Source organism: Penicillium psychrosexuale (genome assembly GCF_028828465.1).
Source record: "Penicillium psychrosexuale strain IBT 29551 chromosome Unknown utg000002l, whole genome shotgun sequence".
Taxonomy (NCBI): Eukaryota; Fungi; Ascomycota; class Eurotiomycetes; order Eurotiales; family Aspergillaceae; genus Penicillium; species Penicillium psychrosexuale.
Window position 1 is genome coordinate 5,947,093 of NW_026643187.1, and position 23,843 is coordinate 5,970,935.

The 23,843-nt window shown below is 50.0% G+C and overlaps 11 protein-coding genes across 11 annotated transcripts; 7 read left to right on the top strand and 4 right to left on the bottom strand.

Annotated features, from left to right (window-relative positions):
- Positions 1 to 37: 37 nt before the first annotated feature.
- On the top strand, positions 38 to 1,582 carry N7518_003412 (oxygenase MpaB family protein; the record flags this gene model as incomplete). Its single annotated transcript, XM_057184339.1, has 3 exons — positions 38 to 436; positions 488 to 1,213; positions 1,307 to 1,582. 3 exons carry the CDS (start codon positions 38 to 40, stop codon positions 1,580 to 1,582), a joined length of 1,401 nt encoding a protein of 466 aa, XP_057045789.1.
- A 749-nt stretch (positions 1,583 to 2,331) lies between these two features.
- On the bottom strand, positions 2,332 to 3,519 carry N7518_003413 (histone H1/H5 family protein; the record flags this gene model as incomplete). Its single annotated transcript, XM_057184340.1, has 7 exons — positions 2,332 to 2,460; positions 2,515 to 2,649; positions 2,700 to 2,806; positions 2,919 to 3,049; positions 3,159 to 3,181; positions 3,332 to 3,357; positions 3,453 to 3,519. 7 exons carry the CDS (start codon positions 3,517 to 3,519, stop codon positions 2,332 to 2,334), a joined length of 618 nt encoding a protein of 205 aa, XP_057045790.1.
- A 2,189-nt stretch (positions 3,520 to 5,708) lies between these two features.
- Positions 5,709 to 7,107, bottom strand: fen1 (multifunctional nuclease RAD27; the record flags this gene model as incomplete). The annotated part of the gene is made up of 5 exons (XM_057184341.1): positions 5,709 to 6,230; positions 6,282 to 6,843; positions 6,871 to 6,899; positions 6,959 to 7,044; positions 7,095 to 7,107. 5 exons carry the CDS (start codon positions 7,105 to 7,107, stop codon positions 5,709 to 5,711), a joined length of 1,212 nt encoding a protein of 403 aa, XP_057045791.1.
- Positions 7,108 to 7,401: 294 nt separating this feature from the next.
- N7518_003415 (transcriptional regulator family TF) lies at positions 7,402 to 9,796 on the top strand (the record flags this gene model as incomplete). The annotated part of the gene is made up of 4 exons (XM_057184342.1): positions 7,402 to 7,700; positions 7,761 to 8,592; positions 8,644 to 8,920; positions 8,973 to 9,796. 4 exons carry the CDS (start codon positions 7,402 to 7,404, stop codon positions 9,794 to 9,796), a joined length of 2,232 nt encoding a protein of 743 aa, XP_057045792.1.
- A 610-nt stretch (positions 9,797 to 10,406) lies between these two features.
- On the top strand, positions 10,407 to 11,845 carry N7518_003416 (acyl-CoA dehydrogenase; the record flags this gene model as incomplete). The annotated part of the gene is made up of 4 exons (XM_057184343.1): positions 10,407 to 10,611; positions 10,672 to 11,587; positions 11,637 to 11,746; positions 11,799 to 11,845. The coding sequence occupies 4 exons, from the start codon at positions 10,407 to 10,409 to the stop codon at positions 11,843 to 11,845; spliced, it is 1,278 nt and encodes a 425-aa protein (XP_057045793.1).
- Positions 11,846 to 12,622: 777 nt separating this feature from the next.
- Positions 12,623 to 13,460, top strand: N7518_003417 (putative ubiquitin conjugating enzyme (UbcD)). The gene is made up of 5 exons (XM_057184344.1): positions 12,623 to 12,687; positions 12,751 to 12,796; positions 12,920 to 12,949; positions 13,053 to 13,236; positions 13,289 to 13,460. The coding sequence occupies exons 1-5, from the start codon at positions 12,644 to 12,646 to the stop codon at positions 13,426 to 13,428; spliced, it is 444 nt and encodes a 147-aa protein (XP_057045794.1). The 5' UTR covers positions 12,623 to 12,643; the 3' UTR covers positions 13,429 to 13,460.
- Positions 13,461 to 14,397: 937 nt separating this feature from the next.
- On the bottom strand, positions 14,398 to 16,166 carry N7518_003418 (VOC family protein; the record flags this gene model as incomplete). Its single annotated transcript, XM_057184345.1, has 2 exons — positions 14,398 to 15,940; positions 15,991 to 16,166. The coding sequence occupies 2 exons, from the start codon at positions 16,164 to 16,166 to the stop codon at positions 14,398 to 14,400; spliced, it is 1,719 nt and encodes a 572-aa protein (XP_057045795.1).
- Positions 16,167 to 17,838: 1,672 nt separating this feature from the next.
- N7518_003419 (18S rRNA pseudouridine methyltransferase) lies at positions 17,839 to 18,965 on the bottom strand (the record flags this gene model as incomplete). The annotated part of the gene is made up of 3 exons (XM_057184346.1): positions 17,839 to 18,315; positions 18,378 to 18,637; positions 18,923 to 18,965. The coding sequence occupies 3 exons, from the start codon at positions 18,963 to 18,965 to the stop codon at positions 17,839 to 17,841; spliced, it is 780 nt and encodes a 259-aa protein (XP_057045796.1).
- Positions 18,966 to 19,642: 677 nt separating this feature from the next.
- N7518_003420 (uncharacterized protein) lies at positions 19,643 to 19,990 on the top strand (the record flags this gene model as incomplete). Its single annotated transcript, XM_057184347.1, has 1 exon — positions 19,643 to 19,990. One exon carries the CDS (start codon positions 19,643 to 19,645, stop codon positions 19,988 to 19,990), a length of 348 nt encoding a protein of 115 aa, XP_057045797.1.
- An 876-nt stretch (positions 19,991 to 20,866) lies between these two features.
- N7518_003421 (ESCO family N-acetyltransferase) lies at positions 20,867 to 22,085 on the top strand (the record flags this gene model as incomplete). Its single annotated transcript, XM_057184348.1, has 2 exons — positions 20,867 to 20,898; positions 20,951 to 22,085. 2 exons carry the CDS (start codon positions 20,867 to 20,869, stop codon positions 22,083 to 22,085), a joined length of 1,167 nt encoding a protein of 388 aa, XP_057045798.1.
- Positions 22,086 to 22,473: 388 nt separating this feature from the next.
- On the top strand, positions 22,474 to 23,771 carry N7518_003422 (uncharacterized protein; the record flags this gene model as incomplete). The annotated part of the gene is made up of 2 exons (XM_057184349.1): positions 22,474 to 22,510; positions 22,594 to 23,771. 2 exons carry the CDS (start codon positions 22,474 to 22,476, stop codon positions 23,769 to 23,771), a joined length of 1,215 nt encoding a protein of 404 aa, XP_057045799.1.
- Between the last annotated feature and the right edge of the window lie 72 nt (positions 23,772 to 23,843).

Sequence of the window (23,843 nt, forward strand, 5' to 3'; positions counted from 1 at the left end):
TCAAACCTTTTATCCACTGTGTTTATTGCCCACTATCATGACTATACAACAATCTCCCAATGACAACACCCGAAAGGTGTGGAACCATGAGTTCACCTGGACGGATAAGCATTTCACGCCCGAAGAACTGCTGCCATTGAGACAGCAGACCGATGATCTTGCCGTCGATGCTGTGAATCGACTGCAGGCTATTGCCGTGAAGGCGAAGAGCAACAAAAGCAACATGGGACAATGTTTTGGTCGATTTGACATGTACAGTGTTCTGAAGGAACATCATGAAGAAGACAGTGTATTGCAAGAACTCTGGGAAGAAGTAAACACAGTCCCCGAATGGGTTGACTGGACCCAAATTGAACGCGGACAAGAGTTTGTCTATCGCTATATGATCCCCAACATTACCGGACTTGCTCTCCAGGGATTCCTAGGTGGTACTGCCGTGAGTAAATTCTTCTATTGACATTGATCTACAGATTGCTGACTTCAAAAGACAATCGCAGGTGGAACGGAAGTCATCGTCAGAACGGGTGGCTTTTCCATCCGTGTCCTGCCTAGAAGATTCCTCGAAAGCTTCCTATGGCTGTTACAAGTGACAATGGATCTGGAGTCTATCAAGCCCGGCGGGGAAGGACACACTTCGACCGTACGTGTCCGTCTATTGCACGCTACGGTTCGGAACCGAATCGTGAAGCTCATGGACCAAGACCCGATGTACTTCGATGAAGCTAAGTATGGCGTGCCGGTCAATATGAGAGACGCAATTCATGCGACGGCTATCTTCTGCTGTATGCCGCTTTTCCGTCAACTCCCTAAGATCGGTATCCAGCCTCGCCCGCAGGAGACGGAGGATTTCCTAGCGCTGTTCCGATACATCGCCTATGTTATGGCGACTCCGGACAGCTTTTTTAACGGAGCTGAACAATCAAAGGCTACTATGGAGAGTGTCATGATGTGCGAGCCTGAGCCGACGGAGTCCTCTAAGGCCGTTGGAGCGAATTTCGTCGCTGCTATCCAGGATTATCCTGGCGTCAATGTGTCTAAGTCAATGATCGAGGTTGGATGCCGTGTACTAAGCGGCGATGATCTGGCAGATAAGATGGGATTTTCGCAGCCTGGGATATTTTACCGGGCCTCTTTCAGAGGATGGTGCCAACTTCTTGTGGCTATTAACGCTCTTCAGCGGTTGTCCCCGGCCTTTGATCAAATACTTATGAGGGTGAGTTGCTGAGAAGACAAGAAAACAAGAATTATAGAGTGCTAGGAAAAGAACGATGTGTTCAACTACTACTAGAATACTAATATCTTACAGAAATCGAAAGAGTTCGTGCTCGTCAACGTGTTTGGAGCGTCGATTTTGAAAGAAGGGAACAAATTCGAGTTCACTCACCAACCACAACTGAACAAATTCACCAAGAAGGAAACTAAGGCAGATACCAATATCTCCTGGTTCAGACCGGTGGAGACAATCGGGTTTGTTATGTTCCTATTTGAATGCCTTGTTTATGCCCTGGCATTCGGCTTGCCGGTATATGTTCTCTATGCAAATGGCATAGTCTCTCGCACTCTTCTACATGTCCTTAGATGATGTGCATAAAAGGCTTTCCAAGTTGTTTCGATGACGTGTGCCACTTCAATCACAGAAATAGCCCTTTAGCTGAACACTTGTGCGATAATTACATTGACTTTACCGTTTCTTACCGTTTTTATCTAATTATAGTATGGGCTAAATAAAGTACCGGTATCCGATCGTAAAAACCAAGTATATTAAGGGCTTGGGACTTCAGTATAAACACCATCCTACTCGCAAATTGATTTTATGTATACGCTGTACTGTTTTGCATTCTCAACATAGATTGGACTATCTCAAGGACAGTAAAACGCCAAGAAGCCAAGATAAAAATAGCTGACACTGACACTTGACACGGGACAGAATGTGGAGAGATCTACCGTTTGTTTACAACTTATTTGACCAAGGTAGCATAACTCTACAGTTTCAGCTCAAAAATCCAAAACCAATATGAATTCCAGTGACGATGGAATTAATCACAATACCAAGGTAATAAGAAGACCGCAGTTCCCCATTGCAAACCCCACCGCAGGACGCCATCCACTAGACTTTGGAAAGAAGCAAAGCCCATAACAAAGATATCCAAAAAAAAAACTATAGAGAAACAACACCGAGGAAAGCATCAGAGCCACTGAGATCACTGAGTCCAAAGAAAGAAATTACAAGAGAAGAACAAAGAAAATCAGTAACAGGTACTCTCCCTGGAAATGCGCACGTGAAAATATAGGGAGAGCTCAACCTGGTGAAAAACAAAGGCATCAAAGCCTCTACTTCTTGGTGGTCCGCTTCTTGGGAGCTGCCCGAGTTGTTGTTGTTGGCTGAGGGGCAGTAGTCTTGGTGATACGGCCAGACTTTGTCTTTCCAAGAATCTTGGGCTGCTCAACGATAGCAGGAGCCTGGAATGTTTGTCAGTAACAGAGAGATGGACTAAACATCTGGAATCAACTCACGTTGTCGGTAGCCTTGCGGGCCTTGCCAGAGTTAGCCTTGGGCTTGGTGGCGGTGGTCTTCTTGACCGCAGCCTTCTTGGGAGCGGCAGTCTTTGCGACAGTAGCCTTCTTGGGAGCAGCCTTGGGAGCCGCAGCCTTTTTACAATAAGCAGGGAACATAGCATACTTCTTTGATGAGAGCTTACCTTGACGATGGGCTTAGCAGGGGCCTTGGTGACAGGCTTCGCCACAGGCTTAGGAGCGGCCTTGACAGGGACATCCTTCTTCGCAAGCTTCAGGGGGCCAGATGGGCCTAGAGTTCGACGCGTCAGTTAAATGGTCGAGACATATGCAAGGTAATGCAGAAATGGATCAAATCGCGCAGAATAGGATAGAATCCATGCGCAGGGTAAATAATAACTTACCCTTAGGCTGAGTGAACTCATTCTTCTCAACACCAGCCTTGATAGCCTTGTTGAACTGAGAGTCAAAGACACTCTGAGAAGTGACGTTGATCTTGTTGTTCGACTGAACGTACTTCTTAATAGCCTGACGACTAAAACAGGGGAAATGCAGTCAGTGGCTGGTTTCTGGGATAAATGGCGCGAGAATCCAGACCGATCCCCGAGGCATCGGAGACGGAAGGAAAACACCAGAAAACATACCTGCTACCATTACGTTCTTTCAACTGTACACACAAAGGGCCCGAGTCAGCAATGAGATCCAATAAAAACTACAAAATTGATTTGGTTGTGCCATGCCCAAAGGCAAAGACGTGTCACGGTCGGGCGCGCGACCCGAATCACAACAACCAGCGCGCCGGCAGAGATCAACTTACGTTAATAATGGCATCCTTGATCATATCTGTATCACCCGAATCAGCAGATGCTCGCGACGAAACCCATGTCTATATCGATTTTACGCGAAGTGGTGGGCGTTCAGGGTTAGTAGAGACATACCGCGGTAGGAAGTGTGCAGAGCAGGCGCCACCTTCTTGGACGCGCTGGTAACCTTCTTGGGAGGCATGATTGATGATTGATTTGAGAAGAGGATAGGATGAAGAAGGTCCGATTATCAAAAGATGAGAAGACTTTAGAAAAAAAAGGTGGTGAGAGTGAAAGCAGAAGAAGAAAAAAAGAGCAGAAGGGAAGGGAAGGCCGCGGGGCATCCGCGATTTATAGGCGACCGGTGTTGACAAGATCATCGGAGAGATTTAGAAAAAAGCACTTTCTTTGGGTTTTTCTTTCTTGCAAGTTGTCGTCCAGCTGGTTTTTGTTTTTAATTAACGTGGTGTTTCTCTTCTGTGTGTCCTTGCGAGTTGTCTCTTCGCGTGTTCCAACCTTGAGATGGCTGATATGGCTGATGTCTACAGGTTCTCTCTCTTTTGTATCAGATACTTGCAGTATTAAACATTATTATCTTTCTTTCGAGATCTATTAGAATACCTAAAGACTTTGCAATATTATAACGCGACAATAATCATATAAACTGGTAAAATGGTGCTTCTACGCGTCCCCTTTCCCCCGATAGAAATCGCGCATACTCTATTTTGGAGGCTTTTAGGGCGAGCCATATCTCTCAGACTAGGGCAGAGGGAGATCATCTCTTATGCACATTCCAATGCTGTCTGGGGTAACCCTTCCCTCTTGTTGAGCCGAATCTGAACCCTTGAAACCTAGAATCTAGTCGCGAGGAACACAGTTCGGAGATATAGTATGACCTTTTATATCTCTAACGTTCCTTAACGCATCAAAGCCTCCTTGCTTGGAGGGGAACCTGGGGAGGCTGCATTGCCTCGTGCTAAAAGGTCACGTTGTAGGTCAAAGACCTGTGACTTGTGACCATGGTACCGCCCCTTAATGATGTCGAGACTCGCTTTATACGAACAACCTTCTATCTTGAATCAAGTAGTGGGTGGGAAATAGGAGATGATACTTCGGTTCTTCCTGATCATGTAGAAAATAATAGGAATAATAGTAGCAAAATAAGCACACTCCATGGAACAATACGATGACCATATATATTATCGAAAGTAACAAGACAAATGGATATATTTTCCTAACATTCCATCATATCTAGATACCATAAACCATAACAAACACAAGGTTTATGAAGCCCAACTTCAATCAGAACCCGGGTGGCACACGATAACTCCTTTGTATATATCCAAGAGAGGGGAAAGGCTCTCACCTCAGCTGCAACGCCACTACTTAATCACATCGGGATCACCAGGCCAGCCAATCAAAGGCGCGGAATAGCCCCGATTCCACCATTCCCCGCTGATACGCGCCCCTAAAGTTACCGAGAAGAAACAAGAAAGGTGGCCGGGGGCATGGGATCGACCCGCCACAGATGTATGAGGGAACGAGCGCGTTTGCCCCAACGCCGAACCAACACAGACAGATAGTAATAAGGATCTATTCTCATTGGACTATATTCCCAATTTCCTATCGCATGACTCTAATTATTGGCCCATCGGCGTAGCTGTGTGACGGGGATCACCGTATCTGCATCCGCAACCGGCGCGTCGAATCAAGGGCTCAGCTGGTGTAAACGCTGATCCTGCACCACATAAACTCTTTCTGCATATTTTGATAGTGTAGATTCCTCATGGCACCTGGTGTCAGTATATATCTTCTGCATTCGAAGTATTTGCTGCTCCTTCCGTGAAGATCAGTCGTGGTTGGTGTTGTGAGGCCTCGAGTAACCTCGCTAATCGGGCCCGATCTATACATCCTGGACGCGAACACTGAATATGAACACCCCTGAGATAGCTACACCAGAACATCTGAAAAGGAGTTTTGATATGCTGAAGTGTTGGGAACAGATGGAAGATAATAAATATACAGTTTTTGGATTCTTCTCCCAACTGTAGCCCCCAGGATCAGACGGAATTCCCGTGTCTGCTCTACTTGATCTTGTTTGATCCTGACGTCCAACGGACCAAATATGGTTACTTAAACAAGAGAGAAGCATCGGAGTACATATTTCTCAAGTTATATTTCAAACCAGACCACCTTTGGCTATGATACAAGGAACTTCATGCCTTGACCCGATCCCGAGGCGAAACGGTCATTTTCCGCAATGAAAAAAATCCTTATGCATAAACATTAGAAACAAATAAAACATATAACGCCACGCCAGTCCAGCTCATGTTAGATCAGGAATATTTTTGTATCATAAGTACGGAAAAAACATCTCTCGTCATCAAGAGACTAGGCCGCTCCACGCGGCTTTGACTTGGCATCCTTCTTAGCCTTGGCATCTTCCTTCTTTTTCTTCTTTTGCTGCTGCAACTTCTCGTCGTGCTTGCGCTTGAGAGATGCCTTTTCGTCCTCGGTGCGAGCGACGGGCTTGAAGAATCCCTCCAGTCGGGACTGCTGAGCTGTCTTGAGATGCTTCGACAGACGGGCAGCACCATTGCGCACACGGTCCTCGTTAAAGCCCTTGTCCCCAACCAGGTACTCAATCAGGCCTTCGACGTTGGGAGCTTCCCACTTGAAGTCGCATTCGGGGTCATCGGCAGGCCGGACGTCAGGGTGGACAAAAAGTTCTCGCGCATCTTCGTATGGCCAGTCCTCAGGAACGACGAATTTCTTCTTCGGGTCGTTCTTCATGAATTCTAGAACCTTCTCTAGAGACTTGTGCTCCTTGATCAGGCTGAGAGCAGTGGTGGCTCCCACTTTAGGAATAGGCTCTAGGTAGTCACAGCCTAGAAGAATGCAGAGATCGATGAACTAGACGTAATTAGCAATTGTGACTGCGCACATCATAGCCAGGATACGTACCTGTGGGCGGTCCATATCGAGACCCTCAAGCGCTCGATCCAGATGAATCTCCTGGATAGGTTCCTTGCGCTGCTCACTGAACGTCAAGTGCCGCAGGAGAATCGGCGACTCAAAGCACAATGTATCCATATCCTCTGACGCAGCGGCGTACACTTTACCCGCTCGAGCCAGGACCGCACACTGTGCTTCGGCCTCCGTCGGCGCGTTAATAAACGGAATTCCCATCAGCCCAAGAAGCTTCTTGCACTCCGCATTGTGTTCACGAGTGACGCGGACAGTCCGCCGTGAGAACTTTTCGATATCTTCCGCAGTTCCAGTTTCCTTGGCCTCTTCATGGGCCTCGGTTGCCTCGGCTTTGCGTGCAACACGCTTCGCCAATTCGCCAGACTTGAGCTTCGGCGGCGCTCCGTCGAAAACGTAAAGAGGTTTGATGCCGTTGTCCACCATCCGCAGGGTACGGTAGAACATGCCCATCAGGTGGGATGTGGTCTCGCCAGACTCGCTCATGAGCTGTTGACCCTCCGAGCGCACGGCGATCAGGAAACTGTAGATGCTCATCGACCTATTCTGGGTTAGATCCTTGAGCTACCGGGACGGTGATCCAATGACGTACGCATCCTAATTCGGAGAGTTCATGTCAGCATCTGAAAATATATGGTAAGTTATACATTTCATACAATTGCGACCTTGCGGCCGAAGTGGTTCTTGATCTCGCCCGTCTTGATCGCATCGGGGGCATTCTCGGCGATTACCTGGTATAGGTCTGGTATTTATTTAGCAAGAGGTATGGATAATCGGGAATAGAATACTTACGTTTAATACCCATCTTGAACGTGAGCTTAGGTTGTCTCAAGTTGAATTCTTGTGTCTGTGTAGAAGTTGAGCTTGACCTGTCGCAGTACGCGAACGCGCTGGGCTGCAAGCGCGACACCATTTAAACCCAATTAGGCATAGTGTCATGCAAATATCACGTGACCGGCCAAACTTGGACCCACTCCTGTCTTATCTTGGCCTGAATATGCATGTCTGCCTCAGGCGGCCAACCGGCAATGAGTAATTATTCGGGCCAGAACCGGCCGGTGTGAAGCTGCTCCGACCCCGCCTTTCTGTATTCCCCGGAATGCGCCAGGAGGAGGATGAGTCCAACCTCCACACCAATATGAAGCGGAATCGCATTCAATTCGAGGCCAATGGCGAGGCCTCGTCTGCTTCTCCCCCTCAGGGTGTCTTCACCCCGGAGGACCGCCCTCACCATGTGCCGAAGATCTCTAGACGGATACGGGCATGCACTGAGTGTAAGCGGCACAAGGTGCGCTGTGATATGAAGGCAACTGACTCGGTATGCTCGCGCTGTCAGCGCATGGGGCTGGAGTGTATCGTGAACAAAAGTCTTCAAACATTGCTGGAGGACGAAGCTGAGTAAGTGCCTTATCTTCGGTGCTTACATCGGTGACTTATACTGATTGCGGGTTATGATAGGTGGAAATCAATGATCGAATCGGCAATGACGGACCTGCTCAGAAGATCGCAGCTACCGGAGCTATCATACTACCAAGCAGGCGGTGGTACAGAGACACCTTCGAACAAGAGAGGCCGGAAAGACTCCACCGTCTCGACTGATGATACTGGACTTGCGCAACATAAAAGGGCCGAGCCAGTCGGTAATAATGTAAAAAATGACGCAGCTGAAAGGTCAAATTATGGCTTCTCCCAACAACAGCCACGATATTCTTTAGACCGCGAGGAAACTGGCGCAACCTCTCTGGTCACAGCGCCGATGGGCAGTCTGTACGAGGTGACACAGCTCAGTGAAAACCGCGAGAGCTCGCCCGGACAAAAGCTTGCCCCAGACCAAGTATTGGTCACTGATCTCATCTCGCGCGGAGTGGTCGATATTCAGGAAGCGGAGGAGTTGTTTTATCACTTCGACCAGGTACTCAACCGCTACCTATGGGATGGAGCCTTGCTAGCACATAAAGACTTGACATCTGTCCGACGATCTTCATCAATGCTGTCTGCTGCCATTTTGGCCGTCACCGCGCTTCACATGCCGACCAAGGAACGCACGTTTGATACATGCTATACCGAGTTTGCAAAATTGGCATCAGAGTCTATGCTGGGCCACCATCATACCCTAGATGATATCCGCGCACTATGCATTGGAGCATTCTGGCTTGCTGATGTTAGTTGGAAGCTCTCTGGCTATGCGGTTCGTATTGCAACCGAGCGCAACCTGCACCAGTTCTTTCGCAAAGCCACACAAGGGTCGCCAGAACACATGGAACAGGCGAGGCTATGGTATCTCCTCTATGTGAGTAATGTTTGACCCAAAGTGTTGTTGTTTTTTGCTCATATTTTTCAGACCTTGGAACACCACTTTTCTATTGCATACGGCCGACCACCGATGATCCACGAAGATGTTAGTATTATTCAACACAATGTCTTTACACAAAATCCGTCCATTTCACAAGGTGATCTTCGACTTCATAGCCAGGTCGACCTGTTCATCATTCTCACCCGAATGTATTTTGCATTCGGTCCAGATGTCGACCTAGAAGTTCCAGAGAGCGATTTCCCCAAAATTGATCAATACGATATCGATATAGGGGACTGGAAGTCAGCATGGCTTCCTAGACTCGGTAAGTCTTGACTTCATGAGACACAACTACATTGTCTAACATGTTACTACAGCGGGGAGTCGCTACGTCGGTGCATATCCATACAAGGCCGTGTATATGCACTATCATTTCTCTCGGCTGCAGCTTAACTCACTTGCTCTGCGCACATACCACTCGTCAACCTCCTCAGGACAAATGTCTTATGAACGCAGGAAGCGTGCTAACATCGCTGTTGAATCAGCCATTGCGACTCTCCAGGTTTGTCTGGAAGAGCGAGACATCCAGCTGGCGCTCGTCGGCGTCCCACTATATCTCCACAGCATGATCACATTTGCCGCGGTCTTTCTGCTAAAGATCACAGCCAAGATTTGCTCGAATGGGACCATTCCCGGGAGCCAGGGCAAACGGACCTCAATCGCCTCGGCAGGGCTACACGTTGACGTGAGCTACGTGCGTGTTCTCGTTGGCCGGGTCGTCGAGCTCATGGTCTCCTGTAGTCAGCGAGCGAGCGAGCGCCACCTGAGTCACCACATCGCCCGGGGTCTCCGCAAGATGCTGACTGGGCTTGAGGAATGGGAGAAGCGCACTGCTGGTACCCATTCCATGGGGTTAGCTGCGCATGAAGCCCATTCTCTTTTCAAGCCGGTGGTAATTCCTGGAGCGCAGATGCTGGGTGAGCGTGACACTATTCTGAACCACCCGCCTCCATTGCTTGGTGTGGCACCGCTGTCCGCTGAACGCAGCAACGGGTTTGAACACCCTCTAACCCCAGGGAAGCACGAGCCCGGTCTATCGGAAGGCTCGGCTGACCCTATGATGGCGGATCTTTGGGGATTTGACGAGGATTATTTCCCTACGGGAGTGTTTGACTTCCTTCAGAGCCAGATGCCAGCGTGATCCGGACTTGGAATGCTTTCCCTGGGCTGTTCTCTTTATACATAGTAATAAACGGCCTATGATTGACGACCACGGTTGTTGCAGGAGAATATATGATGAACATTAGAAACATACATTAGAGTGAACTACTAATTGAGTCGGGCTATATCTCCATGCAAATAGATCATTTCCCTAGTAAATGGTACTGCCCAGTATATATGGATGGATGGGAATTTGGAATTTGGTGCCACTTGATCCCCGTCCATTCTTTTCCAATTATCACCATGCGACTAAGGCAAATATTCTCTACGGAGTATAACATATCTTGTCTCTCGGTGCTTGGCATAGAGCCACCCGGTAGACCGAAAAAGTCCGAGTCGGTTGAACATGCGGAACCAAACAGCCCATTTCTCGGGGATTCTGTCGAATCACATTGGACTGGACTACTACAAAAGCCGACTTACTGTTGATCTTGTAATTCCGTTATTCCTGGTGTATTGCGCTCGGTGATTCCATTTACCCCAAACTTGCAAGACTGCCGAGGGTATCCGCATATTTGATCCAGTTTCCGCAACAATTGGCAACTTTGTTCTCTCTCCACTCTGTTAATTGTCCCTTTTCTGTTTTAGCTATGATGAACCGATCTCTTCTTCGCGCAGCTGCGCGCTCAATCCAGGCTGGTCCTACCTCCGTGGCAGGCCGCCGGTACGCCTCCTCGGCCGTCTTCAACTGGGAAGATCCCCTCGTCGCAGCGGACCTGTTGACAGAGGAGGAACTGGCAATTCAGGAGACAGCACGCCAATATTGCCAGGATAAGCTTGCACCCCGCGTTTTGGGTATGTTTAATTCGCTTGCTTCCGTGAAATGATGGACTGACGTCAATGACCTCCTTGCAGAGGCCTACCGTAACGAGAACTACGACCGTCGAATCCTGGAAGAGATGGGCGACCTCGGCCTCCTCGGAGCTTCAATTGAAGGATACGGATGCGCCGGTGTCAGCACCGTGGCATCGGGCCTCATCACCAAGGAAGTTGAGCGCGTGGACTCGGGATACCGATCAGGCATGTCAGTTCAGAGCTCGCTGGCTATGACCGGTATCTACGAGTTCGGCACAGAAGAGCAAAAGCAGCGCTTCCTGCCTAGCCTCGCTAAGGGCACAATCGCCGGCTGCTTCGGTTTGACAGAGCCCAACCACGGCTCCGACCCTGGGTCCATGGAAACCGTGGCGCGGGAGCACCCCACGCAGAAGGGCGTGTACCTGCTCACCGGCAGCAAGACATGGATCACGAACTCGCCCATCGCTGACATCGCGCTCGTATGGGCTAAGCTTGAATCTACTGGGAAGATCCGTGGATTTATCGTGGAGCGTAAGCGTGCGACGCCCGGGTCGTACGAGACCCCCGCTATCAAGAATAAGACTGCCCTGCGTGCTTCCGTCACTGGTATGATCCATATGGATAACTGCCCTGTACCGGCGGAGAATATGCTGCCCGATGTCGAAGGCCTCAAGGGTCCCTTTACGTGCTTGAACAGTGCCCGTTTGGGAATTGCCTTTGGTGCCATGGGTGCCCTGGAGGATTGTCTTGCCCGTGCGCGCGAGTACAGTCTGGAGCGCAAGCAATTCAAGGGCAACCCGCTTGCCAAGTACCAGCTTATTCAGATGAAGTTGGCTAACGCTGCTACGGATGCTGCTTACGGAACCCTGGCTGCGATCCAGGTGGCTCGTCTTAAGGATGCTGGCAAGGCTACGCCTGAGATGATCTCGATGATCAAGCGTCAGAACTGTGATCGTGCTCTGGCTAATTCTAGAACGTAGGTTTCTTTTTTGTCTTTCTGGGTTGCTTTACTGACATAGTATTAGTCTGCAAGAAATCTTCGGTGGCAACGCTGCCAGCGACGAGTATCATATCGGCCGCCATGTGGCCAACCTGTTTGTGGTGCAGACCTACGAAGGTCAGAGCGATATCCATGGTAAGTCAACTCTGCCTGATTGTGTTCGGCTGAGACTAATGCATGTTTCAAGCTTTGATCCTGGGCCGTGCCATTACGGGCAAGCAGGCCTTTGTCTGAAAATAAAAAGAACATATTTGTATATAGACTATATCCCAATCGGATGTTTCAAAGAGGTACATCGCATTTACAGGAGTAGCCAGTAAGACATCAGGAGCTTCCCCTGAGGAGTATAGGATAGATCCTTCCTCTTTGGGACAAGCGGGAAATTGCGGACGCCTCACCCGCACGTGACATCATCGAGGGGCAGTGTATCAGTATCATGCGGTGTAATACGGGTTTCCATACATACAGAGGTATATTGAATGGGAGAGGATTGGATATAAAGTGTATGACATGTATAAAATTGGACATGGCCATATTAGAAATGTGTATATGTGTCTACCCGGTTAGGCACTGCTCTCTATGTATCAGGCTGGTCACTTGAAATATCCACCTGTCTGCTAATGCCGTCTTGTATACGGAGTACTCCGTATATGCCTTTTCCTGAGCCCAAATTCGATCAGCCCTAGGCATTGCCTTTCATGAAGCAATACTAAATCACAATACATACACATCTCCCATTCTATCTACTTCTGCCTCATTCTCCAATACATCAGCCCAGCTGAGTCATCATGTGTTAAGTGGGCGCCCGGTAATTACAGTATTGGGTCGTACAATACCGACAGAATCGATTCCGCCCATGGGGGCACTTTTCCCCCTCTTCCTCTTGAGACTCCCAATTATCTTCTTCCCTCTTCTTTTTCCACACAAAGGCGTAATCGTAAGATCTGTTTTTATCTCGAACTTTGAGCATCAACTGACCATCCATCGCCCAGCTTCTTTTCCACTTTCTTCACCTTTCTCTCTTTGCTCGTCATGGCTCTCAAGCGTATTAACAAGGAACTCGCTGACCTCGGCCGGTAAGCCTATCCTGATGCTATCTCTGCTATCGTCTGTGGTCCATGAATCTAACTCTCCTCTAGGGATCCACCCTCGTCCTGCTCCGCTGGTCCCGTTGGAGATGATCTGGTATGAAATCTCAACTCTCGTTTTCTTGCTCGGCGCCATCTGGCGGGGCACAACCCCGGCTTTGACCATATTGATATCAATGAGGAGATCGTGGATGACTGACTTGTCATTTTTCTCTTATAGTTCCACTGGCAAGCAACCATCATGGGTCCTGTAAGTTGTTCTCGTCTGTGCTCTGGAGGACCTTGGGGCCATTTGGCCCTTTGCGAGCTCCGGAGATTCATCACCAGATTCATGATACTAATAGACCATATAGGGTGACTCCCCATACTCTGGCGGTGTCTTCTTCCTTGCCATCCACTTCCCTACCGACTACCCCTTCAAGCCCCCCAAGGTCAACTTCACCACCCGCATCTACCACCCCAACATCAACTCGAACGGCAGCATCTGCCTGGACATCCTGAGAGACCAATGGAGCCCTGCTCTCACCATTTCTAAAGGTGAGCAAGACCTTTTTTTCATTCTCTGCACACAGTTTCTAACGGCCCATAGTGTTGCTCTCCATTTGCTCCATGCTCACAGACCCCAACCCGGACGATCCTCTGGTGCCCGAAATCGCGCACGTCTACAAGACCGACCGACCCCGTTACGAGGCGACGGCTCGCGAGTGGACGCGGAAGTACGCTATTTGAGTGAAACGACAAATCTGATTACTCCTTCGCTTCTTATGTCTTCTCTATCTATCCCTCAATAACCCTCCTTGCGGCCCCTATTTCGCTCGACCACTTTTTATCGGTGTCATTTCAACGTCGCTCTGCATCTTTCCGCTTTCTTGCCCCGCTCTAGATTCAGAATCCGCGAAAGCCTGGCGTACCTGTGGTCGTAGAAACGTTTTCAGTTTTCCCAAACTCAGTGTGTTAATTTCAAATGCACCTGTTCTTGCGCGCGTTTGCTTCCTACTTCGGTGCCGAAAACTCCATTTCCGCCGGGTTTGACCTTGTTTGTTGGGCTGAGTTTCTGGGACTTTCCATATCCAACGATCCTTATGACAAATTCTCATGCATTCATGGCATCCATTTCTTCTCTTTTTTCAAACGCCCCATGCGTCTAGGATTGAAGTATGGACACTGCCGAGTTTCCTCCAGTTCTTCTTTTGCTTGTACTAGCGATGCTTCAGACTCGGTGGGTAATGCTTCGAGAGTTTCAGATAGTAGTTCGAGATCGCCCTTGTCTTGGGTCTTGCGCTTAGGGGTTTTTAAGGGGCTTTATCTTTTCCTATCCAAATAGCACAATCTAGGCAGGGCCTATCTTGTGTAGGAGCTTTTGATATTGTAGACTGTAGTTTGTACGTCGTATAACTACAACTTCAAACACTGATTGATTCACTTGATGCAATCCAATTGCCCAATTCCAAATCCAAACTCCCTATATGTGTATGTATGTATATGTATCTGTGTAAATGCAAATAAAGAAATGAATAGTAGAAATCCATCAAATCAACTGTCGTAAACCATGCGACTGAACCAAACCCAGACTCAAAGCAAGTCCAAGCAAGTCCAGGATCAAAAGAAAGAAAGAAAGAAGCAAAATGCAAAATAAATCAAACCCAGCCCCCTGAAAAGAAGGAGGGAACCAGGCAGACCTATTCAAAACATGCATCATCAAACCGCCTGACTTCCCCGTCGACTCCCAGCCCGCGACCCCTCCTTCGCAGTGCGCTGACTAGCCCGAGAAACCTGACTCACCGAATCCGCCGGGCTGACACGATCATCAGCCCTAGAGCTCTTCGAACTCCCAGACCGATGCGAGCGGTGGCGATGCGGATGCAACCCAACCTGGCTAATCGAGTCATCCGGCGAGACTTGCGAGGCAACGTCCAGATCCACCACGCTCTCAGGAAGCGGGACGTTCCGCGCAGAGAAATGCGACTTCCCGCCGTCCTTGCTGTGGATACTCGGGCTGGAGTAGAATGTTGCGTTCGAGCCGGTGGGGAGGGGGATATTGCGCGCTGAGCGCGGGGACGAGGCAACGCTGGCGTTGTCCTTGCCGGCGTGTGAGTGCGTGCCATGCTGGCTCTTGTGCGAGCGCGACGCCGTGCTCTGCGGCGCTTTGATCGTTGAGGCGCTGTGCACGCTGCTTGGCGCGCGCATCTTTTCTTCGTGGTAGCTGCTGATGAAGGTGGACGGGGCGCACGCGTAGCGTTTCTGTGAGGCGTTGCTGGCGGGTGGGTACTCGATTGCCCGGAGCGGGATGTCTTCTGGGATGCTGTAGATGCTGCCTTCTGAAGCGCGGCGAGGGTTCTCCATGTACTCGGAGCCGTCGTAGATTGTGCTGGCGCGGGGGTTCTTGGAGGTTACGCTGCGCGTTAATGTTGAGCGTGGGTTTGAGGCGGTGGTGTAGGCGCTGCGGGGTGGTGCGGGAGCTTCGATGGCGCGGAATTGGGATTGTTGGTCGTCGTTGCCGAAGAAGGACTGTGCGGCGGCTTTGAGTTGGGGGAAGCTGTTTGCGAACTGCATTGGTTCATGTTCTTGGGCCGTTGACTGTGAGTCGCCTTTGACCATTGCGTAGGCGATCGCTGCGCCTGCGGCGGCGCCAATGAGCGTGCCTACGATGGTCTTGGCTGCCATGCTGCCGTCGTCGCTCTGGGGCGGTGCGTGCGACTGCATGGTGTATGACGGTGGTGGCGGGCCTTGGAATTGGCGCGAGACCATAGATGGTGCAGACCGCTCATAGACTGAGGGTGCTTTGGAACCTGCGCGAGACTTGGTGTCTGATCGGGCTTCGGATCTTGCTTCAGATCGGGCTTCAGATCTCGCCTCAGATCTTGCCACGGATCTAGTGTCGGACCTTGCCACGGATCTTTCGGACATAGCCTCAGACCTTGGGGGTGCGATGCTCTCCGCCTTGGCAGTGCTAGCTCTACTGCTCGCCCTTGAGACCACAGAGCGGCTAGAACCCTCCAGCAGAGCCATTGTCGGCCCGCTGGCGGCGGATATCACCGAGGCAGCGCCAGGCCGGTAGACGGCTTCAACGCTGTTGCCATCGAAGTCGATGACGGCTGCACTGAAGTACCCAGATTGCGAATCTCGCATTTTGGGTTCGCCGTGGATCTTCGCGCCGGCTTTAAGAGCGCTTATGAAGAACGAGCCGACAGCGTCTTTCGACGGGGCTGGAAAGGCGACATGGACTGCACCAGGAGGACATCTTTGGTTTAAGTCAGCTTTGTCGAGAGACAGGGTTTCTATATCACTTACCCAGGCTTAGTCTCGGTCATCCAGAAATCAGCAGGTTCCCCCTGCTTCTGACCGAACCCTATATAGTCGTCATGTCGACCGATGAATTGGTATCCCAATGGCTGTAAACATGATAAGTAGAAGGAGGTAGAGGTCGGGAGGTGAGCGACAGTCAGGGTGATATGCGAGACAGGCATTGCGAAGGTTGAAGTTAGGGTGCCTGGATACTAGCACGTAGAGTAAAAGAGAATAGAGATATGATAAAACGAAGGTGGCTGGAAGGAAAAGGGAGATTAAATGGAGTCGGTAAAGATATATACGGTGAAGGAATCCAAGTCTATAGCCAGAAGTATGACGCCGGGAAACGAGGCCACATGAACATTTCCCCCAAGAGCCAGTCAGAATAAATGCCGTGTGACTCTAAACCAAAAACAGAGCCGAAACTAGGCTAGCAGCTTCCAAAATCCTGCCCAAGCTGGCGAAAAGGTGTCACCCAGAACACCGCATGTCTCCCCTCGATAGTAGGTGGGCACTGAGGAACGTGTGAACTCTGTATGGAGTCAGGCCAGTGGGGTCCCCGAGACGATTGGCCAAACGATCAAGTCAATGCTTTGGACCCGATCTGCACGGGATATTTGAAACGGTCCAGGACGAGGCGTGTCCAGGGCCCAAGTTGCATTCCGTGCTCCATACTTGGTGAGCACAGAAATAATAATGCCAGTTCGTACTCCCAGTAGCATGGTACTCAGACCGGAAATTGTTCCTGTTCCTGTGCCTGGCCGCTTTCGGATACCTCGGGGCCCAACTTTGGGAAAGTGAAACGCTGGATGGCTGGAAGGGTGCAGATGGGTCCCTGCCAGGTCATCGCGGGGAGCCAATGTGGATTCTTGTTGGCGGATGGGGCGTCTGTTCAGGATGCCCTGAGCGAGGTGCATGAGCCTATCGACGTTAAGTGGGCATTTTGCTTACTTGTTCCTCTCGTGTGAGCAAATGGCGGACTTTGGAGTGGAGGAAGAGGAGATTTGCCAGGTGGGCTTGGGTAGATGTGCTGACCGCTACGGGGTTGAGTCATATGTTGTACAGTAGCAGAGCAACTAACTAACTATGGAGTATGTTGTACACCGTAAGTCGATATTCTGGGATAATTATGAGAATATGATCTAGAATGCTACGATCTCTACATCTCCAAATATAAAATGGGCAGAAGTGCATCTCCTATCGCCACCCTCGGTCCGATTCGCGTATTCAAAGTGAGGCGAGGCTAGTTGCATGCCACGTCAATCGGAATTATTGGGAGAAAGAGAGGTGAAAGTAAAAAGCAAAGTGAAAAAGTAAAGTTAAAAGTCAAAAATAAAAAAGCCATAATTGTATTGAACACAGAAGTTGAAGATATGTGTCTCAGGAATCCCCAAACGGGCCCTGACCTATGTGCTGTTCACTTTTTCTGGTCTACACATCGCAGCGAGGTTGAAGCTGGATGGAGGCAAGACGAATCAAGGACTGGCGAAAAGGAACCAAATGCCATCCGACCCGTAACGGAGGGGGAAAAAGAACCAGGTGCTCTCTAAACACCCGTACCCTTGGGATGAATCCCGATGCTTGGTAGTCCCAGTATGTTGTATGCAGTATTTCCAGTCCCCCCAAACAAAACAGAGAGATATAGAAAGGCAGAGAGAGCTGGGCTTGGAGAACAGCCAAAAATATGGAACAAGAACAGATATAAGCAGAGATATGATCGGTAGCTTCGTTCTGGGCAGCTCAATCCCCGCCTGTAAAAAAAAGGTGCCTAGCAAATGTGCCGTCAGTACAGACGACCACGACGCGCGCTCTCTGGGCGCGATCCTTTCTTTTGTTTTTCCATTGAGTGTCTCAGAGAATATCCCAGACCTCTTCGGCAGCGTGGCAGAACTTGCTGCAGGCCACACTGGCACTAAGACTGTAATTACTGATACTGATGGTTTCATCCTTAAAAGAGTCCGCAAAGTCGTCGTTTCCCTTGGCCATGGCACCGACAAAGATGGCGACACTCTCATTGGGGTTCAGCGTCTCTAGATAGTCCTTGGTGCGGACCACGGGCGCCTCGAAACTCATGGTCACCTTGCGGCAGTTCGGGGGCAGATGGTCGGTGATCGGGTTCTTAATAACCTTGAGGAGCTTTTCTTGCGAGTTGGTCGAACGGATGGAGAGTCGGTGGAGCAGTTGCACCATGAGACCGGCGAACCGCTTGAATGTTCTCGGGATACGGACGGAAGGGTTGACTTCGATCAAGACGCCCTTGGCGGTGTGGATGAAAATTTGGAGCCGACCGGCCTTGTTCACGGGGGAATCGAGAAGAGTGAGCAGACACTACGCTGGATTAGTGGGGATTCTTTGACCTTGCTATTGCCACTGGCGATGTTGAATCGTACCTGGTGGGTAATATCCGGTCGGGCTTCACTGATATCGCGGTTCATTTTGCGCATGATACCGATGTGCTCATCGCTGTTCAACAGAGAGAACTTCTCATCCTTGGTTCCTGAACGTCCACTGGAGACAGCCTTGTAGGTTTCCAGACTGGCATTGGAGAGAACCACAATCAAGCGTTGGGTGTTCTTGTCATGGGGAGGGATTGGCATATGCTGTTCGGCGACGAGCTGGGGAAGCTCTGGAGGAGGGCATGACTGGGTCCCTGGCGATGAAAAGTCAGACATGATGAAGTTGAGAATTGCAATTTGGGCGCGGGGAGGGGTAAGGGAAGGTGGGAAAAGGTGACAGATGTGGCTGGGATGTGATCCGAGGGGATCAATGCCCAGCAATATGTCACACGGACCAAATCAGAATGAATCCCTGGAAGGATTGATGTTGGATTTTGAAGGGTTGGAGTCTGTAGTTGCGGCGAAAAAAAATCAAACACAGTTGAAGAGATTGCCGCAAAACAAGGGGAAAAAGACATAGAATCAAAAGAAATACTTACTCGCACGCTTTCTCTTTCCAGCAGCTTGTTCTTGGTCTGACATTGTTGGTCTGAATGTATTTGCAAGATGTTGAAGTTGAAGAGTTTTTGGGGGAGAAAACTTTCGGGGAAAAAGGCGGCCCCAAGAAAGTCGAGCGTCGGAATTATATAGAAATCTAATGCGTTTCTACGTAACTACGTTTCTCTTTTATTGTTTGTTAGAATGTATTCTTCGGACTATTTCAGTCTCAAGAGCAACATAGGAGAATGATAGACAAAATATGGGAGTCCACGCGCATGTATATCAACATCGGATATTGTATTTACTCGTACTCTTCGATCACCTTGGAAATTCCCTTTTATGTTAGCTTAACGGCTTAGTGCCAGAGATCGACATTAACTAACCCCTCTACGGGGTACATGCCTGTATACAATTCCAACAGCGTTTGAATCATCCGGAAAGCCACATCAGCTTCTCTTTTGCAGGTTGATAGGTCCAACATCCCAATAATAGCAAAGCGCCTGACAAGGATGTACCAACTCAACTTACTTGGGAGTAACTACCTCTGTACTAGCCCTGATAGACTGGTAATGTTGGTACCTACAGTACAGAGTCCTCTCTGGGGCATGAATATTGAATATCAGAGGATTGAGTTCGGATGATGAGGATGTGTAACATTCTTGCATAATACTGCGTTGGTGACTCAGAATACACTGATCTGACTGGCTCATGTTCTAGCAATGCCTCTTGGGGGCCAGCGTACACCGAGAGGCTGCTACCCAGTGGATGAGCAGGGTCAGCACAGATGTGAGGCCATGAATGGATCGGAATGGCAAAGGTGCTACAAGGAAGCTTTGTCACTAGGCAGTGAATCTGCCGAACAAGGAGCAGCTCTTCTGGTAATCTTTGAGGCAGCTCAGAGTGCCTGCCTCGCTCGTGATCTGGACCCCGCCGGTAGCGACCGGATGAATGTGTATCATGTAGGCTCCAGCACAAGCTCTTTGCACGATGACATGCCAAGGGCTCAGTTGCCACCGAGTCGGCACTGTGAGAGTGAAATCCGGGGGAGCCCATATGTGACCTGGTAACCTTAGCCAACTAGCATCAAGCCAATCACTTGAGCTCGGGACTTGACCCAATCAGCCCGGAAGAGTTTGTGTTGGGTTGGCAACGCCCCAGTATTCCCTGTGATGAAAATTAATTGCAGCCTATAACCGGTCAGCTGTAGGCGCTGGACATGAAAAAACAGAGCGGTCAATGAGGATCATCACAATTCCAACGTGGGCTTCCTTGCACGATGCAATACGGGGAGGCCTTGCACGCCTTAATCAGAGGCCAAGGGCTCAGGAGAGCGTCATCTTTAATCTCCCTGACTTTGGACTTATCCTAGACCAGAGAAGCCCCATTGGCTGGAATTTTCGATTGGAGCCTGTCTGTTGTGTGTTCGGAGCACTGTGAATCAATTTAAGTAGAAAGGGGGCGAAAAAAAAAGAAGTGCCCGACATACCAACCACAGGAATTCGACAAGGCTGGTGTTGTGTGTTATACTCCATTTATTGCATCTTCACGTCTTCACGTCTTGAATTTCCCCCTTCATCTTCTTCTCTTAAATCTCTCATCTTCCGCATTTCTCCTTGGCCCGGTATTAATCCCGGCTGGTGGCGAGACTCTCCTTTTTTTCACAAAACCCAGCTCTCCACCAACTATTGATCGCTTCATTTCTATTTTTCTTTTATCTTTTTCTCCCTGAACTTGAAATTGCTCTCAAGCAAACCTGAAATCCTCACAGTCAGGGATACAAGCCCTAAGAGCTCTGGTAAGTCAACGCTCGTCATCTAAAAACAATATGTCCTAAAACAGACTAGCGTCCACGCGTGCCGTCACCGAGGACTTTCTCAACTTCTTCATCCCGCCGTCAGCAGCTTGGAGCTTGTCAGGAGCAAATTTTTTGGAAAGTCAGGGTCATGCCGTGGATAGTTACCAATTCATTTAAGAGGTATGTTGATGTGGTTCTAATTTACCCCAGCGTGACTAACATCCCACTTCAGAGGCCTCATGAAAACTTACGGACGACCAACATGGCGCGTCTACGATGATGAGCGCGCCGCGAAGAAAAGACGCGTGGATGACTATGATGAAGCTGAGGCCAATCTGCAATATGCTATCCGGGAATCTTCAGCTGCCGTGCTGTCGAGCCCGTCGCGTCGTAATTCCGTGTTGTCGGAAGACACGCTTGATGATATTGACGATCTCACTACACCACCATCGTCGCCACCACCAAGCTTAACCCCACCACCAGCAAACACTCGCAAGCCGACATTTGCATTTCTCAAGCGCAAGCACAAGGAAACTCCGACCGCATCACCCTTGACAGAGGTGAACTCGAATAGCGTACGCGCATCCGTGGACCCACCAAAACAAAAGGGTCAGAAACAACCTGTCATGCGCCAAATGCAGATCGACCTGGGAAATGATACACGAAAGACTTGTGCTACCTGTTCTATGGAGTACATCCCATCCAATACAGAGGACGCGGCACTGCATAAAAAATTCCACGAGATGAATGCGACTGGGATCGACCTGGGCAAGGCATTTATGCGTGCCAACGCCTCACGTTGGGTTTACGAAGCGACTCGATTCGACGAGGGGTATGTGGTCATCGTGGACCGCAAGGCGTCCCCTAGCGCCAAGAGCCAAGCGAAGAAAGTGCTCGAGGTTGTCAATAAAGAGCTCTCCTCACCGGATATCGATGACGAGATCCTCTGGAGCCAAACGGAACCGCCCAAGCATTTGCAAAAGGGCTCTCCCGAGAAAGTAGACCGGTACCGAGTCTTTCTGCACATGAAGGACAGTCGCTGTGTCGGGCTCTGCCTAACCGAGCGCATCTGGGAATGCCGACCGGTGGTCAAGGAACAGAATGGCGACGCACCCAACGGCTCTGTCTCGACACGAGATGAAATCTGCCCGGCCATTGTCGGAGTCTCGCGCATCTGGACTTCCGGATCCTCGCGGCGCAAGGGAATCGCTTTAGATCTCCTCGACTGCGTGGTCATCAACTTTATTTACGGAATGGAAATAACAAAGGCACAAATTGCATTCAGCCAGCCTACGGAGAGCGGCAATCGCCTGGCACATAAGTTTTTCGAGGGTGAAGAGACATGGCATGTCTATAACGAGCAGTGATGGGTTGACTTGAATATGGGAGGTCTTTCTTTTTCTTTAATTTATCTCACAGCAATGAGCGAGGCATCGGGCTTTGATTGTGTTCTCGAGCGTGTCTTTTTATTTTTTATATGCTTCTGTACCATACCTGGACCCTTTTTCCCGTGTACCATAGGGAGCTGGGACGCATTCGTTTCAATATTCCAATTTGACTGAACTATTATCTCCGTATAAAAACAATTTGTACGTCTTGTACTTCTTTTTATGCATTTTATTCAAGCCTCGGGCAGCCGGACTCGATCTCGGAAAGCGGCGCGTACTGGGAACCTCATGGATAAGAAACTCGGCGGGGACCCCTCAATTCTTCTCTTTTTCTTTTTCTCTCGATTCTAACGTATTCATTCTCGCGATGCCTGGATCAAATCCTTTTCGTGTTAGAAACCTGGGTGAGTATTGTTTTCCCCTCCTCTTGAGCCTTCCCGGTAACACGGAGTCATAACGTGGCGCTGATGTCAATCTGGAGACACAGGCAATCCCGCAGCTCCATTGTCTACCAACCCGGGCACCTTGGCCCCTGTGCCTTCTAAGCCTCTGTCCACTCCACCTATAGCCCCGAATGGTTACCCCAGGAAGTCATCGATACCGCTCGAACGCGAGGTAGCTGACTCGAGCTCCTCGGACGAAGAGACAAACCCATTCAACCTGCGTGTGTCGGCGAGCGAGAGTGAGGAGAAAATCAATGCACACAAGAGCCCAGCTCCCCTTGAGGATGATCGACAACGAGATTATTCTGGGTCAGCTCCACATCTAGCTCCATCAACAGATGGATCCCCCATATCACCCGACCACAACATGCCGTCTGCGACAGGCGCAGACAGCTTCTATACAGGACGTCATGCACGGTCGTCTATAGAGCTTGATGCAAGCCCCGTCGGCCGAGCCAGAGACAAGAAGCCGCCACCTCCGCCTAGGAGTCATCACGGCCGAAGAATCGGCTCTATAGCCACCGCAGAACCATCCCAGACCGCTCGGTCCAGGTCTACTAACCGCCTGTCAATTCCTGGCTCCCCTGGAAATCTGACGCTTGGCACCTCGCATCCCAGCTCGGTGTCTCTATCCTCGGCCGACTACTTCTCGGTCACTGTAGCGACAGGGTCCACGGACTCGCTCCAGCGCAGCCAGTCTCAGCATAAGCGTCCCCCGACGCCACCTCTCAGTCGACGGCACAGCCAGATGCGGAGATCCAAGTCTACACAGTCCAAAATTACCAGCAGATTAAATATGTCTTACGATTCGGAGAGCAATGATGGCTCTCTGCCTCCCAGCCCGGGCCCTTCCAGTCGGGCGGAAAACAAGAGACTCAGCATGCCTCCGCCATCCTCGGGAGACTTCCAGGCGACTGCGCCGTTGGGAAATATCTCACTGAACCTGTCTCCCCCCACTAACTCCAGACCATCATCACTGAAGGCTGGTCGGCGGACATCATCCTATGGGAGTGTCTCTGGACCACCTCCGCCTCCTCCACCTCGGCGCACTCGAGACTCCATTGCCCGTAGCAGTGATGTGATGGGGTTGAAGGAGAACCAGTCCCCAGCCCCAGTTCCAGTCCCAGCCCCACAACCATCCAATGCCCTTGACATCCTGGCTGATCTCACCAAACTGCAGAAAGAGGTGGATGATCTCCGAGGGCATTATGAGAATCGTTAGTGATCGAAGGGGGCAGCAGGCTGTTTTCTCTCACGTTTTAGTATAGGCGATTGCATACATGAATGAACGAAT